Here is a 17,818-nt window from a genome sequence, read left to right as displayed (position 1 = left end):
ACCCCAGCAGCCAGCCTCAGAAACCCTCGTCCCTTCCACCGCCCCCCCCCCCAGTAAAAGAACCAAAGGTGGACACAAGTGTGAATCTTAAATTATTATTATTTCTTCCTGTCGCTTACACCCTAGGTGGGGGAGGGGGAGGGAACAGAAGAGGGGAGATGGTCTCCCCCCCCTAAGGCACTGACTGGAAAAGCCACAAGGAGGGGGAGGGGAGGCCAGTGTCCTCACTCCCTGGAGCTAGGCCCCAGTTCTCCCCCCAGCCCCAGGGCTCCCCACATCACCTGAAATGCTAAGATGAGGCCCAGGGCAACCCCACCTCCCCACTCCCCAATATATTACATCACTTTTTAAATAGATACAGGGACTGGTCCTGCTACCCCCTCCCAAGGACCCCCCCACTGTTGGGGGTACCTGGGCAGCTGTGCAAATGGGATGGGGTGCATGGGAAGGAGGGAGAGCACCCGGCCCCTGAACCTGCCCCTTTTAAGGAGGGGGAGGGGCCGCCAGGCCAGGGAGGGGAAATAGTGCAAGGCAGAGCCCAGGCCACACGGGGGTCCAGCACCCAGCGAGCGAGGGGCGAAGACAGCCCACACCCCCAGCAAGAGTGGAGAGTTAAAAATCTGAAACTAGATTTCAACAAGACCAACAGGAGAGGCTATGTACAGAGTGGGGGTGGATTCATTCCTAGTGGGAGGGGAGACTGCTCCCTTCCCCCCAACAGCAAAAAGCCAGACTAGCAAGGGTCCGTCTGTCCCAAGGGCGCTCTTCCCACCGCTGCACCCTCGGGCCCAGAGGCCCGGTGAGCAGGTCTTTGCTTGGCTCTGACCAGCTGGGGTGGCCTTGCCTTGGGGGGCGGGGGGCGGGGGGCGGCTACCGGCAGCGGAGGGCTCGGCCACCAGATGGCGCCGGCTCGCCCCCCTGCGGGGCTCCCCAACCTCTCCCGCGGCCCCACCCCCTGCGCCCCGCCAGCCCGGGGGCGGCGTGAGTCAGGGGCGGCAGCAGTGGTGGCGGCTCCGGCTCGCACCTGGGCGGGTAGGAGGCTGGGGGTGGGGGTGGGGAGGACGGAGCCCGGCCCGCCCTGCCCTCTGGCCCCGGGGAGGGAGCGGCGGGAACAAGACATTCCCTGCCCGGGGACGCGGGAGGGGAGGGGAGCGGTGCGGAGCGAGCAGAGTGGCTCCCCTGACCGGGCGGGGCCCCTCCCGCTGCCCCCAGGGGCGGGCGAGCCAATCAGGCCACCCCGCCCCCTTCTCCAGGACCCCATGACTCAGCGCTGGGAGCAGGGCGGAGGGCACTGGGATGGCTCCTTCCCTACAGGCCCAGGCCCCCGTCTGTCTTTCAAGCTTCTACCTTGCTTCCCCCACTGCTACCCTTCCTCCGCTGCCCCCTCTTTGCATAATTCACGGCCTGGAAAAGGGAACAGAAACCAGGAAGGAGGGGTCTCGGAAGGGAGGGGCAGTCCTTCACCCCCTTAACACAGCCAAAACCCCAAGGGGGTATGGGGCGGGGCAAGGATTTGGTCCCAAGCCCCCACCCCTTAGAAACCCGCATAGCCGAAGAGGAACCCCACAAATCAGAAATACATTATTGCTTCTACTCCCCAGGAGCAGCTGGGGACAGGACCCCACCTCTACAATAGAGCTGTAAATATATATATATATGAATATATATATCTTATGTGTCGCTCCTTGGGGATCACCCCAATCTGGGGAGCCTCGGCCCCAAAACCTTCTCAGCTTGGAACTGGAATGAGGGCTTGGGGAGAATGGGGCTCCGCACCCCTGGCCCCAGCTTGCTGTCCTGCTTGCTCCCACGGCTTGGCATGGGTATCCACGGCCTCGTGCTGCTCCATCCCGGCCACCTGTCCCTCTTTAAGAGGACTCCATGGCACCTTCTGCCTGGGGTGTGGTGGGTGTCCCCTCGTCGTCATCATCATCGGGGGGCCCGGGGGTGGAGGCTGGAGGCCCAGTGGGGGCTGACTGCTCCCAAAATCGAGCCAGGGAGAGGCGGAAGGTGTCCAGGTGGCCATTGGAGAGATCCAGCCCCGCAGGGGAGAGATCGAGCCCAGCAGGTGAAGGGGTGGCGGTGGAGGGTGGTGGGTAGTGGGGGGGCGCATCATCCTTGCGACGACGCCGGGTGCGCACTTCCAGGCAGTTCTGGCCCTTGAGGTGGCGTTGCAGGTGGTCCTCCTTGGCAAACGCCTTGTGGCACAGGTGGCACTCGTAGGGCCGGTCCCCTGTGTGCAGGTGCATGTGGTTCTTGAGGTCGTAGCTGTGCAGGAAGCGGGCTGGGCAGTGCGGGCACGAGTAGGGGCGCTCTCCTGTGTGCTTCCGCATGTGGATCTTCAACTTGTCATTCCTAGCGCAGGCAAGGGTGGGGGTCGGGAGGCAAGCGAGGAAGGGGGTCAGAATGGGACCCTGGCCTTTCCAGACCTGGTGCCCAGGCCGTGCCCCATGCCTGTCCCTGGACGTCTGTGGCCCATCTGACCCAGAATCCCTTTGCTGATGTGCCCCTGCCTTTGCTGAGACTTGCCATCACCCACTCCTCTGCCTCCAGCCCTGCCTTCTTGGGCACCAAACCCTTCATGCGCCTACCCACCTCCTCTCCTTCCTTTCTCCCCCTCCTGTGCCCTCCAGGCCTCCTTTGTTGGCATCTCTCCTCACCTGCTGACTTCCACGCCTCCGGGGTCCTACCTCTTTCCCCCTGCCCTGCTTCAGCACGCAACCCACCCCCCCCTGCCGCCTTCCACTGGGGTGCTCACCGGGTGAAGCGGACGCCGCAGACCTCACAGGCGAAGGGCTTCTCGCCCGTGTGGGTCCGCATGTGGCGAGGCAGCTTGCCGGCCCCGTGGATAATCTTGTGGCAGACTGGGCACTCCTGGGGCATCTGGGAGCGGCGTTTGCGCACCAGTTTGTCTGGGCCATCCAGGCCGGGCGTCAGGGCGTCCTGGTGCAGGGAGCTCAGGTAGGCCATCAGGTCAGGATCGATGGCATCTTCATCAGAGCCCAGCTCCTCCGGGGACAGCGGAGGCCCACTGCCCTGGGCCAGCCCGTAGGCTTGGGGATAGACCAGCTCTTCCTCTTCTTCCTCACCCTCGTAGCCCTCATAGCTTAGGGGCCCGCCCGGGGGTGAGGCAGTTCCTGCAGGAGGGCTGTAGCTGTCCCCTAGCCCACTGCCGCCACTGCTGCCTACTCTGCCTGCCACCTCCTCTTCCTCCACGGTCAAGGGATGGGCGGGCACCTCGGGCACAAGGTGGTTCGCCCGGGCCCCCTTGGTCTGCAGGAAAGCTTTCCGGGGCTTGCGGCTGCGGCGGGCGACTGGCCGAGGCGGTGGCAGCTGCGGCGGTGGGAGGGGAGCCTGTGGGGGGCTGTCCTCACCGTTGGGCACTCCAGAGGCCGCCGCTGTGGCAAAGGCTTCCAGGTACTGGCGGGCCCGCTCACAGTCATCCTCGTCAGGGCTGGGCGCTTCCAGCCCACTGCCCTGCAGGATCTCCATGCAGGCGGCAATGACGCAGGGGATCTCCAGCAGCCGGGCAGCCTGCAGCACGGCTGGCATGTTGGCGCTGCTGGTGGTCAGCGTAGCCGTGTAGGCAAACTCCAGCAGGGCACCCAGTGCCTCCGGCCCCACAAAGTCCAGTTCACACACGCCGGCGGCCCCCGCACCACCCCCAGCGGACAGCCCTCCACCCCCCACCCCACCCCCCGAGCTACCCCCGCCCTCAGTGAAGAGCTTCTTGAAGTAGTGGCTGCAGGCTGCCAGGACGGCCCTGTGGGTGCGGTACTCCAGACCCTGCGTCCGGATGGTGAGGTCACACAGGTGACCCAGCTGGCGCTGCTCATTGAGGCAGCTCAGGAGCTCACTGCTGTGGTCAGGGAACGGAATCCCAATGAGGTCATCCTCCGGGCTCCCCATCTTCTCCTGCAGGGGCAAGCAGAGGAACGGGGTAAGAACTTGCACCCCTGCAAGGCAGCCTGGGGGAGGTCTGGTGACCGGCAGCCTTTATGGGGCGCTCACAATGGTTCTGGTTTGTGACAAGCCTGCGAGCACAGAGCAGAGCTGTCTCCTCGGGTTTTCTAGGCTGTGGCCCTTACCAGAGGAACTTACCAAGCCTTTTCGCTTATTGAGCCACCAGTGTATTCTAACCACTGACCTTCCCATGAGCAGCCTGGCATCTAGCCATCCTGCCTCACTGGAGCCCAGGGCCAAATGCTTTCCGTCCCTTTAATTCCTCTGAAAGATTCCTGTTGAGCCAGCCATTCCACACACAAGGGGGACCGAGGTTCAGACAGGTGAGGTGGCCTTCCAAAGGAAGTGGGGCACAAACTGCACGCACAGGCCCAGGCAGCAGCGCTAACTGCCAACAGCACCCCAACCCTACCTCCGTGGGCCTGTCCTTTCTGACCTTTTCTTCCTCAGAGAAATGAGATCCATGCCCATCCCCCGACCCACTCTCACGCCCTTTGGAGGGAACCTGGGGTCGAGAAGAAAGTGCTTGGGGGTCTGGGTACAAGCTTAATGAAGAAGTGGGTGAAGGGCTCCTGGCGGCTCTGGCCACTGGTCTCAGTCATCTGAAAGGCTGGGTGACAAGTCTGTGCAGGGGACCTCCTTGCAGCCCAGGGGAAGGCCAATGGGAATGTTGGGGTTCCCACTGGCTCAAGGTTGGCTTGAGGCCAGGCACAACACAGGCACGTTGGCCCTGGTCCTCTCTCTCCAAACCGTCCAGTACAGTAGTTAAACACTATGCAGACACCAAGTGCGCCGGCTCCAGGCTCCTCACGGCTCTCCCCCAGCCACCAAAAGTTCATCTGCTCTTCTAGCAAAAACTACAAGGGAAACACAGCTCCCAGCAGCACCCCCCCCCACACACACATCCTCCCCTCCCCCACACGGGGGCTAAGGAGCAGCCACCCTTTGCTGGGTGCTGGCGCTGGTGCTTCCTGCCCCACACTGATAAGCATCGCCCTGGCCCCCTCCCCCCAACAGGCTGAGTTCCCCCCTCCACCACCCACCACCTCCCTCCTCATTCCTCAAGGACCCTTCTCCATCCAGCACCTTAGAGCCCACCACCCCACCCGCTCTGCTTTCCCCTCCAAGACCATGCCGGATAAGGGGCGGGGTGGCAGAGGTGCCAAAGCTGGGGTGGGGGGAAGATCTGCTCCCAGCCCTGGCTCTGCTGCTATCTTGCTGAATGACCTTGGGCAAGTCACTTCTCGGGCTCCAGCTCCCTCAGCTGTATAAGGAGGGGCTGGCAGTGGAAGGCAGAAGGCCCCAGCCTTCCAGCCTACCACACTGGGGAGGTCTGGTGCACCTGAAGCCAGTGCTGGGTGCTTAGAGGCAGGCAGCCTTCCCGTGAAAACGCGCTTGGCCTTTCATGCGCTCAGCAACCTTAACCAGGCGGTGCTTCCCACCCGGTGCCCCACCACAAAAGGGAGACACCCACCTGACTGGGAGGGTTAAAAGGTTAAATAAGACCATCTGGGCCCCACTGCAAGTGCTTAGTGAGGGCAACCCCTTTCCTCCAACCCTGAGATCCAGGCAGGCAACAGGACGGGCTTGCCAGTGGCAGCGAAGGGGTGGTGGTGGTGTAGGGTGGGGGGTGTACAATGTACATTCACTCCACAGGTGGTCTATGCTTACTAAACTCCTTGGAGACAGGTCAGCCAGCCTCCTTCCCTCCCCAAAATCAAACCACTGAAGGGCGCCAGGTGAACAGCTCTGCCCTGGGCTTGTCATCTGAATCGGGGAGGACCCAGGTGGTCCTCTGTATTTTGTCACTGTCCCCCGACTACTCCCAGCAGCTGCTCCCTCTGGGCCGCTGATGGAGAAAGTAGGGTTTTCAGGGCCACACATTTCCTTTCCAGCACACACAGCAGCGGCATTGTCTCTGAGCCGCCTCCCCTCCTGCCACCTTCCTTGCACCGCCCGGCCTGGCTCCTGCATGGACGCTGGGTGAGCAGCACCCACGTGTCTGTCTGTGCTTGTCAGCCACACCTAGGTTCCCTTAGTCCACTCTCTCCCACCCTGAGTGCCCCCAACCACTCCTCTCACCCATGCCAGGGTGGCCAAGCACCGCCTCCCCAAGCTCACCAGGCCCCTGCATGCCCTGTGCAAAGGGTCCCAGCAGTCAACGGCCTTGGAAACAAACCAACGCTGGGTGGGAAGCGGCACCACTGGCCACTGAGGCGGCAGTGAGATCCCTCTTGGCCCCAGGCAGAGAGCACGTCTCCTCTCTCCTGGGTGGGGAGGAATGGGGGAGGCCAGCCACCTAGTCCATTGGCAGAGCACTAGGCACCCGCCGGCACATGGCTTACCTTACCCTCTCCCTTCTTTGCTCCCCACCTCACCCATTCCCGCCACTAAGCCCGCCTCCTTTCTCCCACCCCAGGGCCAGTCTCTGTGGCAACTCTGTGTGGCAGGGGTGCTGATTGGCTGACCCCGCTGTCAGGTCACAGGCTCAGGCTGGTTCATGAAACTCACACAGGGTTTGGGTGGGTGTTTAACCCCTTAGGCCCAACTCCAAGGCCTGAGGATTAGGAAGAAGCAGTGAAGGAGGGGAGGGGTACACCACAAGGGTGGGTGCTGGGGAAAGACAGAGGGCACACGTGGGAGGAAGAGGGTGCTCAGAGAGTGCTGGACTCCTGGAAACTCCCCCAGACCTTACCCAGGGCCCTGCCACCCATGCCAACTCAGATGCCACCTGGAGCTGTGCTGGTGCCAACCAGGCCAAGGGGGCACTCCTAGCCCCATCATCTGGGAGTGGTGGGTGTGGTAAGGCCTCCCCTTCTTTCTGTGAGGGTGGGGCTCCCATGCCAGGGTGCCCACCCCACCTTGGGCACCTTTCCCACCTCTGCATCCCAGAGGGCCCAGCCCCCTGACGCCCATGAGGGCCGCCCATCTCCACCCAGCCTGGCATGCCCCCTCTTGCTAAGACCTTGTGGGCATGGGCGTGTATAGTGGTTGGTGGGGGGGACAAGCTGTGCCAGGGAACCAGGTGAGGTCTGTTCAGTCTGTTTGCCTGGTAGGGGGAAAATGGAGTGCCCCGCCCATCACCCCCCCTGCTGCCACCCCCCCAGGCTCCCCTCACTGTCAGGCCTGCTCGACCGGCCAGGCCGGTGGGCAGCTCTCTTGAAACTGGGCCCTGAGTCAAGCTTGCCCCATCTTTGGTGGAGGGGAGATTGGGCAGCAGGGGGGTGGGGTGGAGGGTGGTTTAAAGGTGGTTGTCCTTATCACCTACCCCTCAGTGCCCAAGGGCACCTGCTCTGGGGTGTGTCCACCACCAAAAGATAGCAGGCACTGGCCGGGCCTTGGAAAGAGCGAGGCAGCTGGACCGCTTTCCAGGTGCTGACCTCAGGCAGGCCCAGTGTGTGCTGGGGGCACTCCGGCCAACACGGTTGGTGGAGCCAGCTGACAGAGGGCGGGGAGGCCCTGAGTGGGGTGGCTGAGCAGAGCTGGCCCCCTCCCCCCAGCCCTGGGGATTAGCGGAGTGAGGCTTAGTGTGGGGGGCAGCAGGCGGAACCAGGATTAGTGGAGAAGAAAATAGATATGGGCCTGAGACAGGGGCACCCCCGGCACCCCCCTCCCCAGGCTAAAGTGAGTGCCCCCACCCGGGCTCTGCCAAGGAGCACTTGAGGGGCCTGGTCAGATTTCCGGGTGGGCGGCGTGGAGAGGAGCAGGCTGTGACATCCCCCTGCCAGGGGTGATGGAGAGACTGGAGACTTCCCAAGACCCCAGGCGCCCTGCCAGCCAGCCCTCCGCTCACTTCTTTCTTCTTTCTACTGCCCCCCCCTCAGCCCCCACCCCAACTCCAGCCTCAGGTTCTCTTCCTGTTTTTTTGGAGCTAAGTTTGCAAGAAGTCAAATCTTTGGCCTGTGGCTGGACTGGGGTGGGGTGGGGGGGACAAGCGATCCAGTCCAAAGTCCTCAGGGACCCAGGAATCCTGACTCCCTGGTACCTCCCCTCCCCCTTCCCAGGGCCTCTCTGGAACCCAAAGGCCACAGTCATCCGGACCTGGACCGCCTAGTTGGGGAGGCAGGGTGCCGGGCTGAGTCATGTCCCACCGGAGGACTGGAGGGGTTCTGAGCAAGAGGTCTGTGCCTAGAGATGCCCTAGGCACTTAGGGACCCCTTCTCTCTGCACCCTGCCCCCCCAAGCTTGTGTCTGCCTCCCCCATCCCCCATATGACGCTTCCCCCCCCCCTCCTAACCTCACCACCCCCAGCACTCACACTTCCTGGGGGGAGGCGGGGAAGAGAGACCGCAAGCCAGAAGGGGGAAGGAGGCCAGGGGAGTTGGCTGCTTCCCGGTGTTGTGGGGGTTAAGTCTCCCCCCACCCTCAAGTCCCTTATTCCTACCAAAGCACTAGGGATCCTGAAATAAGGGTAAACTCTGGTCCCCCACAATTTCTTTCCAAGATACCAGCGTTGGCGCAGATTCCCCACTCACACACACACACACCCAGACGCCATCAAGGGAGGTTTGAGAGAGAAAAGATGGCAAGACAGAGACAGCGCCTTTCCCCAGTTGGCCGGCTTTCTTCTCCATGCCACCTTTAGATACCCTGGCTGCTCATCCCTCCTACGGGCTGCCTGCCTGTCCCCTCACTACCTGGTCCTCTTCGGGCCTCTGGGTCCGGCCAGGCTCCTCACCTTCTCTCTAGCTCATCACTGTCCGCCCGCCTCAGCCTAGGGACCAGGCTACCTCCGGCTTCCTTTTCCCATCTGTCCTCCCGTCAAGCCTCTCCCACTTCCTCCATGGCCCCTCGCCCCAGGCATCCCTTCTCTTCCCCCTAGGCATGTGGAAGGGGGGCGGGGTAGGGAAGCACCTGGGAGGGAGTTAGGGACCAGGTCATGCCGATCCTGTCCTGGTGCTGCCTGTAGGCCAGACAGGCGGCCTGCTAAAAGATGACCATGTTGGAGGCAGCCATGTGCCCCTTCCAGAAGAAGCAGGGGACCAAGCCTTGGGGGCCCCTTGGGGAGGATGGGTGGCGGAAGGGGGTACAGCAGGAGCGGATGTAAGGTGGGGGTAGGCGGACAACCTGTGACTGCCCGTCAGAGTTTCCAGCCTGGAGCTACTGGCCTGTCCCAGAGGAGGCCCCCTTGGGCCAGGCCGCTGCCCATTGGGAGTCCCAGCATGGTCTGCGGGAGGTGCTAGCTCTTTTTGGGGCCTGAGGAGATCACGCAAGGTGCCAGGGTCTGCCCTTGTGCCCACCCCCTCCCCCCAGCTCAGAGTCTCCCGCTGGGTAACCGAGCTGGCTGGTAACCCCACACCCGCCAAGCCGCCAGCAGAAACCTGAGCCCCCCAGCCCCAGAGGACACCCCAGCCCGATCCCCGGGGCGAGGCTCCCTGCCAGCCTGTCCAACCTCCTACAGGCCAGTCCGGGTCCTGAGGCCCTTCTCCTGTCGTCTTGTCTCAGCCCCGCACACTACCTAGAGCCTCCTCCACGCCAGCGCCTCAGGCCCACAGCCCCTGGCTCCCCCAGGGAAGTCTGGGCACCTCCTTCCCAGCCTGCTTTTTAGTCCCCGTCTGACCCTTGGCCAATTTGAGGCCTCCGAGCCTCCCCTCGAGCCTGATCTCCCAGGCCAGAGCAAGGTCTACTCACCTGAACACCAAGGGGCCTTGCCGGTGACTCCTCCAGGCCCTTTGGGGGGGAGCAGGCTGGGAGGGGTTGGGGAGGTCTCAGAGTGGGGGGAGGCAGGGTGGCTGGTCCCCGCTCCAGCTCCCTCCTTCAAAGGGGCCGCCTACGACCTGGCCCAGCCCCTCCCCCCTACAACCTTAACCCGCTGGGTGCTGGCCCCCCTCCCCCCAGCTGAGAGGGAGGGGTTACAGGAGTCTGGCAGCATGGGAGAGCACCCAGAGCCTGGGGAGCCTAGCCTGGCCTGCTATGCCCATGGTCCCAGCTGCCCCCACCCCCGCCTGGCCTTGCTCAGTCCCCAGAGGGGAAAAGGTGAAGGGTAGGGAAGGTAGGCCCTGGGCGGTCCAGGACAGAGGTGAGGAGCAATGGGAGAGGCTGCCTGCCTGGCGGGGTGGGACCAGGAGAAGGAAGGAGGGAGGGGAGGGGACAGGAGGTGGCAGTGGCCAGAAGAGGGAGGAGGGGAGCCCTGGGCAGCCAGTGCCAGGGTGACAGGTGCCCAGGCCCCAGCCCCTCCAGGCATATGGGATAAGGGACCTCAAGGTCTCCAGACCCCAGCAGGGCCCTCACCCCCTGTGAGCTGGCCGGATTCTCCCCACCCTGTGCTGGGCTGGGGCCCTCAGGGGCTGGGCAAGGCGGCACCCCGCCCTCCCTGTAGCCTCACCCCAAACCCACTCACATACCACAGTTCCTCGCCCGGGCACCAGCCCCTGCCAACCAGGCCAGGGGGCAGCATCCATGCCAGCCCCCAATGGCCAGGGGGACCAAGGGGACCAAGCTGGCTTGAGGGGGGTGGACAGTTGGGGGGAGCTGTGGGCACCGAAAGAGGAAGGAGCTGGGAGGGGGCATCTGCTGGGAAGAGCTGAGCCCCACCCCTTGCGCAAGCTGCTGACACCCTGGCCTGGTTGGTCGGTAGGGTGGGACCCGCCTGGGCCTGAGGGGCAACTCAGGGGAAGCTCTGAGCCCAGACATGGAGGGCGGGGGGGGGGGGGCAGCATGCTCCACTGCAACAGCTCCTGGGGTCCTCAAGTCCCAGAATGAGGAGAGCCCAGTGTCCCCAAGACACTGAGCTATCTCAAATCCTGCTAGGCAAGGGGGGACCTCAGGAGTGCCCCCTAAACCACCCCCTCCCCTTTTCCCCCAACAGCTGCTGGCTCAGTGCCGCTGGCCTGCTGCCCCTCACCAGCTCCCGGCCCGGTTGGCACCTACCCACCAGGATGCTGGCAGTCCTGCCCTCCGCTCCCTCCTACCCCCCTGCTCCCAGAGCCCTATGCCAACTGTGGGCCTAGGGTGGGGGAGGGTCACCCCTGTGTCTTGGTTCCAGCCAAGTGGGCCCAGGCCCCCAGACCTTACAGATTAGGCCCAAGAAGTGGTTCTCAAGCCACCTTCTCCAGAGGCAGTACACTGGTCAGGGCCTATGGGAGGCCTGGGTGGTCCGAGGTACAGTGACTGGAATGGAGGCTCCCTCCCCAGGGTGGGGGGCTGATGTGATGTCTCTCCCAGCCACCAGGCGCCAGCCTCTGGGCATTCTCCTTGCCCAAGCATTTGTTTGGGCACCAAAGTCCCTGCAATTCCTGAGAGCCCTAGTGCCCACAGTCTGCGAGGGTGTGGGGTGGGGCTGCTCTCTGCCCTTTGATCCCCATAAAGGAAGGGACCCAGCCTAGAGGGTAGGGGGCAGGGAAGGAGTTCATGAGGCCCTCCACTGCACCCCTGCCAGGGGCAGCAGGGCAGGGTGTGGGCATCTCCTGGGTGGAGCCCTAAGGTGAGAATGGGCAACATGATGTCTCAGCAACAGAGGTGGACGGCTATCGCAGGTATGGTTCATGGTGTGACGTGGGAATGGGATGGAACAAGGTGGGGGTGGGGGCATGCAGAGGACACTCCCATGTGCCCAGAAACCCCAGGCCTGGCCTTTACCCCCATCCAGAAACATGTCCAGATTCTTCCAAATTGAGAGCTGAAGATGAACTACAACTCCCAGTGTGCACCACAACTGCTGTGTGTTACTTTGGGAGTTGTAGTTCCCCTGAGAAGTCCCATGCTCCTCTCTCCCAGAGCCTAGTTAAAGGGGGTTGTAGACTTGAGCAAGAATCTCTAAGGGAACCCGGCTTAAGAACAGGCAAAAGGCTACATAACCTGAGGTAGAGGGAGAAGACCCCTGTTCCCAGGCAAAGGGGGAGGAAAGGAGGAAGGAAGAAGGAGAGGATGTCTGTTGAAAGGGGCATATGGGGGGGGAGGAGTTGGGGGGGGGGGTGGAAACAGGAAGGAAACTGAAGCCAGAGGCGTGAGGTCGAAAGCAAGGGCCTGGGGGAGCCCCACTCTGAGGCCTAGCAGGGTCTGGGAAGGCACCCTCCCACCTACCCCCTTCTGGTGGCCAGGGGAGGCTTAAGAGGAATTCGTGACATCACATGGCAGCTAATTGGTCTGTTTGTGGGGTTTACTGGATCCACATCCCTGCCACCACTCCTTAACCCTTAGACTGGGCACAGCTGGTAGCTGGCTGGGGCACTCTGCAGGCAGCCCTGCTTCTGGAGATGCCTGCAGGCAGGCCAAGGGCTGGGGAGGTCGGGGCCAGGCCTGGTGGTGAGTGTGGTGGGAACAGGCCCAGGTGTGGGGTCAAGGAAGCAAGCTGGCCAATAAGGAGAACGCCATCTTCTAATGCAGAGGCCGTGGCAGATGGGAGTCCTCAGGGAAGAGAGCGAAGACTTTGCTGAGACCACCATCCTGCCTCCCTCCGTCCCTCCGACCCTGCCGGGGGTGGGGTGGGGTGGGTGGAGGTGGACAGAACAGAGAGGGCAGCCCTGTCTGTTCTTCCTGGGCCATAAGGTAGTTTACGCTGGTGCCATCTCCTTGAACATTAAAGGTGGCAGCTCAGAGTGGAGGAGCAGGAAGGCCAGAGATAGGCAAAGACCTGTGGAAGCCACTTTTCCTGCCCTCCCCAAGGCCCTGGGACAGACACAGGCCCCAGCCAAAGCCCTTGCCAAGACTTGGGCCTGCTGGGGTATGGGGTCTTTCTTGCCCCCTCAAAGCCCATGATGATGGCTGGCAGTCCCTTTCCTAGCCCCTTCCCCCAGTCCCCCAGGCCCGCTTTGGCGCCTGGCCGCCTGTGTGTTGGCAGGACTGGGGGGGCGGCGAGGCAACTTCAAACTGTCCGGGCAAAACGTCAAGTTTACTCACGAGTTTACTCAGCAGAAGGAGGGGGAAGAGGCCAGGGCGGGCACACCCCATGCCAGGGTCCTATCCGTATGCCTGTCCCCACCTTCCTCCCCACCCTCCTCTTCAGCAGTAGGCCACAACAGGTCTAGGCCCCAAGGCCTGCTGTCAGGGCAGTCTTAAATCTCAGGAAGGTCAGGGAGCCAAGCCGGTGGAGGCAGGAAGCCCCGGAGCAGGCCCAGAGGCTTCTATCTGAGGGCAGTGCCCTCCCTGCCTGAAGCCCAGTCACCATGCATCTCAGGGCCTCGGCCTTGGGCCAGAAGAACTGGGCCTCTCAGCCACCAAGAAGGGGCAGTTCCTAGCCAGGCCTCCTCCATCTTAACAGTCCCCTGGGCAGTGACTTCTGACCCTAAATGCTCAGGCCCAGGCTGTGCCCCGGGTCTGAGCCTGAGCCTGAAGTCGTCCAGACAGCCATGGGTTCAGGGGCTACCTCTCTGCCTTGGCTCGAAATGGGGGGCCTGGCACCCTATCTGACCTACTTCCCTTTCCTCCCCACCTGCTTTCATTCTTTGCTTCTCTCCCCCCTGGCCCTACTGTCCCCACCCCAGAGGCACGCTCCACCCCCCATGCCCGCTGGGGGGCCCTCCCCCACCCTTCCCCAGGGTGCCAAGTGCAAGCACACAAAGGGCCCGATGGTGCATTGTTAGCCCAGCCCCCGCTGCCCGCCGCGCCTTCCCAGGCGGGCAGTAGGCCAAGGAGGAGCTGGGGGCCCTGGGTGCCAGGGGGCACCATGGGTAAGAGGCAAGAGGGCAGCACCTGTCCCCCAAACCCTAGGGTCCATAGAAGCCAGGCTGAACAGTGATGAGGGCGCCCCAGTAGGGCAAGGCCTCTTTCTCCTCACACCTGAGCCTAGTGGGCACTGCCTGTTTCTTCCCCAGAGCCCCTTACTGGTGGTGTTAACCCCTTCCTGACCCCTGCCCCAAGGCTTGGTAAAGGGGGTGGTGGCACCCAAGGGAGCGGACAGTGTCTGGGGGTGCCAGGAGGCTGCGTCGTGCCCACAGCAACCATGAAACAGAGGCACGCTGGGGGAGCTGGGGTCCCGGGGGCCAGGGACAGGAGGCACTGGCAGAGATTTCGCCTTGTTTCATCAGCTGCTCCAGGGGGAGCCCCCTGCCCTCCCCAGTCACTGCCAAGGAGGGACTCTCAGCCTAGGAGCAAATGCATCCCCTTCCAGCACCCCGGAGCCCACATAGTATTCCCAACCCACTGCCCACCTCCATGCAGGCTCCCTGTAGTGCCAAGCAGGTACAGGGTAGCCAAACCAGTTGGTGTGTGAGGGGAGTAGGAGGCAACCCCATAATCTTCCAGACCTCAACCCCCTACCCCCACCCCCACCCCCTTCCACACCACATTCCCCCAGGGAACAGTCAGTTCCCATTCTGGATTAACCCCTCACCGCCCAATCTAGACCCCCTGTCCCTGATAAACCACCTAGCTCTCCTCCAGGAATAAGCTGGGGGAAGTGGGAAATCGCTGCGCTGACTCATTCCCACTCTCAATTGAAGCCAGGGGTCTCCAAGGCATTAGGGCGTGGGTCAATCCAAGAACGCCCTCCACCTGGCCCGGAAGCCAGGACAGCCTGCTGGTCTCCCCCACTCCCTAGCACCCACTTCCGGTGTCCCAAACTAGGTCAGCAGCGCTCGTTTCCTGTGGGTCAGCTAGCACCGGCGCCTCTGCCCCTCCCCTGCTCCAGACCCAGGCTCCCCGCCTCCCCCTCTGCTCCCCCTGCCCCCCAGGGCGCCCCGAGGTCTCACCACGTTTCAGCTGCCCTTTGATACGTGGGGGTTGTGCGGGGCGGGGGGCAGGGGACCCGCCCTCTCTCTAAACACTAGCAGGGCCGGGGCGCCTGGGCAGGCACGTGTCCGGGCACAACCCGCTGCCCACGCCGCCCCCCCACTCCCAGCCCCCCCTCGCTCTGGCCGGGACACGTCGCTTTCTTACTTGGGGTGGGGTGGGAGAAAAAAAACTGGGGATCCAAAGCAGCGCCCCCCACGCCTCAGAATGGCAGCCCGCGGGCAAGCGGCGCTCACTGTAGGTTCCACAACAACACGGTAGCGACGACCCCCACCCCGGGTAGGGGCAGGTGCGCCGGCGAATTCCTCCCGGTCCCCCATTCTCGATCTCGGGTTCTGGGGGCAGGGGCAGGCTCTGAACAGGCGGCGGCGGGTCTGAAGCCTGGAGGAAGGCAGTGGGATAGAGGGGCGGCGGGGAGAGGAGGTCCTTCTATGGCGCTAGGAGGTGGTCGCCGAGCCCACCTACGGCTGAGAGAGCGCAGCTTGGGAAGCGCAGGAAACCCAATAGTCCAGCCGGTAACTTTCCCCCAAGCCGCGGCTCCTCGATGCACCCCCTCCACCCCTACAACTGGCCCCGGTCCAACCCACCGCGCCAGGGGGCGCGGGAGAGGGGGGGGGGCGAGTTGTCCTAGTTAGAATCGGTCAGCGTTTCCATTCTCTCAACTCGGTCCGGCCGGGGTCTCCCCCTAAAGTCAAAAAGGAGGCTGGGGGAGCGCTGAGCGCGGCTCACCTCCCCTCCATCCCAGAGTCGCCCGTCTGTCTGATTCCAGCAGAAGTGCAGAGAAAGTTTCTGGGGACCCTCTGCTCGAGGCTGGGGGGCGGTCGTAGTTCCTTCTCTTCCCTGCCATCCAGTGAAAACCAATTCCAACAGCCCGGGCTGCTGGGAAGGCACGGGGCGGTGGGAATCTGGTCTGCATGCGTGTAAGGTGGTGGTGGTGGTGGGGTCCCGCTTTCAGGACGGACGAAGGACACTGCAGTGGTCTGGAGTCTAGGAGATCCAGTGCCGTGAGTCCAAAGTGGGGTTCACTCACCTCTCGGCCGTCAGGTCCGCGGGCTGGAGCTGCTGGAGCACCCGGTGTGAGCAGAGGCGCGTCCCCCGCCAGGCCCGGGGGCTCGCGGCCCTGCTCCGGTCCTGGTCAGAAGGCCGCGGTCAGTCGCTCGCCTCTCGCTGCTGGGGGGCTCCTCCTCCGCCGCCCTCTGCCTCCTCCTGCCGCCCGCCCCCCCTCGGCCGCCAAGTGCTGCACATCCACCTGGCTCCCACCCGCCCCCCCCTCCGGGCCCGCCTCACCTGTCCTGCTGTCTCACCTGTCCTCCTGCTTGCTTTCCCCCCATCCCTCCCCCCGCCCCTTGCCACCCCCCAAACTCCCCCCCCAATCCTTAGCAACACCCTCTGTCACTTCCTGGTTTTTCACCCGCCCCCCCAGGCCCCCCTCCCTCCGCCCAATAAGGACATAAACTTCAACCCCTTCGTTCAGCCAGCCCCTGCTGGGCGCAGACTGGGAGCCTTCTTCCTGCTTTTGCTCTCGGTCTCCGAGCTCGGACTAGGCGCACCGAGACTTTCCCACCCTCCTCTCGTCCCTCCTTCTCTCTCTCTAGCTCCCTTCACCTGCCGCGGTTCTTCTCCCCCTCTCTTTCTCCCCTGCTCCGCTCCTTCCCCTATCTTTCCCAGTCCACCTTAACTCGAACTCCGCCCCCGACCCTATCCGTCCCTCCGCCGCCGCTCGGCCCCGCCCCCTGCACTCCACCGCCCCGTTCGCCCATTGGCTTGAACACACGCTCATCCCCAGTGGAGCCCGCCCTGCGATCCGCCCTGGAGGGGGCGGAGCCGAGGGGGCAGGCCTGAGACCCGGAGGAGGGGAAGGGGGAGGGGCAGTGGCCGCAGTGGCCGCGGAACTGAACGCTGCCGTCAGGGCTTCCACTCTTCCAGGGGGGCTTTTGTTGGGTCCGCACTCAGGAGGGCAGGGGGTGAGAGTTTAAGGATCAGCTGGGTGGGGTGAGGCGGGGACTCTGGGTCTTGTGGGAGAGGGTCCTGTGAGGGGCTTTAATCAGGCCAAGGCCCCGGGAGGAGGGGGAGGGGAGCTCACAGACCTTCTGCCTCGGTCCCTACGTCCCTCCTCCCCTCCCCCCGGTGGGAGCGGAAGAGTCCAGGCTACGGACACACTGGGTCCCTCCCCACGCGTGACAGCGCCCCGGGCACGCAGTCTCTGCGCTCCAGCCGGTGCCCGCTGCGGCCTTGGCATGATCGGAGGGGCGGGTCTGCGGATGGTGGTGGGGTGGGGGGAGGGAGGCGCGTTCCCGCTCCGGGTCCCGGCCTTCATCCCGCAGGCTCCCGAAGGGGAGAAACTGAGTCCGCCAAGTAGCAACTTCGAGTGGAGGATTCCTTTTGAGATGTAGGCGGCCCAGGGGAACCTGCATGTATCAGGGTGTGTGCCCGTGTCTGTGTGTGTGGGGGACGGAGATAAGTACTTGGTGCGGTCCCCCGGCTGAGGAAGGTTGCTTGAGGGACGCTTCCAACTGGGCCGGCTACGTACCCAAAGGGCCCCTCCCACTGGCGTCAAACGGAATCAAATCCGGCTACATCGGGCCAGGTTCCGCTCTCCCGGGCCGGCCGGGACGAACCGGGTAGGACTTGCTTTCCCTTCCCCACCCCCCTCTGTAGGGGGCCCCCTCCCTTCCAGCAGGTGGCTCCGCGGGACACCAGCTCAACCTGTTGGACCACAATGGGCGGCGCCAGGGGGCCCTGGCCCTCACCCGGGCTGACCCGGGATCCCCGCGCAGGGGGAGGGGCGGGGCCCGGGCCCCTCCCTCCCGGGCCGTGACTCAGCCTCGGGGCCGCTGCCCTGCGCCCCAGCCAGGGGCGGAAAGTGTGAGGCGCCCCTGAGGGCCCAGGCCAAACCAAACAGCCCCCCACCCCAGACATTATCTCACTGGAGAATTAGGGGGGCTGTAGAAAGGAGGCGCGGGGGTAGGGGTGGGGGAGCAATAGTCCTGGGGCGCTCCATAACAGGGGATCCGCTCCGGGTTTTCATCGCTGCCCCCTTGGGCCCTGAGGCTGGTCACTGCTCCGGGTTTTCTCTTCCGCTCCGCCCAAGTCTGGTCCGTGAGAGTCCGGAGCGGGTGGGGTCCAGTCCGGGGTTTTTTCCTTCGACCACCAGTCGGCGGGGTCGTGTGGCCGGGGGAAGGGCAGT

The 17,818-nt window shown here is 63.8% G+C and overlaps 1 protein-coding gene across 3 annotated transcripts; it reads right to left on the bottom strand.

The window, feature by feature from the left end:
* Positions 1–81: 81 nt before the first annotated feature.
* ZBTB7B (zinc finger and BTB domain containing 7B) lies at positions 82–15,961 on the bottom strand. 3 transcript variants are annotated; one of them, XM_075562629.1, is made up of 4 exons: positions 15,919–15,961; positions 15,662–15,762; positions 2,759–3,915; positions 82–2,355 (listed from the first exon to the last, which is right to left on the bottom strand). In XM_075562629.1, exons 3-4 carry the CDS (start codon positions 3,907–3,909, stop codon positions 1,869–1,871), a joined length of 1,638 nt encoding a protein of 545 aa, XP_075418744.1. In that variant the 5' UTR covers positions 3,910–3,915; positions 15,662–15,762; positions 15,919–15,961; the 3' UTR covers positions 82–1,868. The 3 variants fall into 3 exon arrangements, with proteins under 3 accessions (XP_075418744.1, XP_075418743.1, XP_075418747.1); XM_075562628.1 differs by lacking the exon at positions 15,919–15,961 and having other exon boundaries at positions 15,662–15,845; XM_075562632.1 differs by lacking the exons at positions 15,662–15,762; positions 15,919–15,961 and adding an exon at positions 15,361–15,643.
* Positions 15,962–17,818: the final 1,857 nt, after the last annotated feature.

Source organism: Tenrec ecaudatus, chromosome 1 (genome assembly GCF_050624435.1).
Source record: "Tenrec ecaudatus isolate mTenEca1 chromosome 1, mTenEca1.hap1, whole genome shotgun sequence".
Lineage (NCBI taxonomy): Eukaryota > Metazoa > Chordata > Mammalia > Afrosoricida > Tenrecidae > Tenrec > Tenrec ecaudatus.
This window is presented reverse-complemented; position numbering and strand designations above follow the sequence as displayed.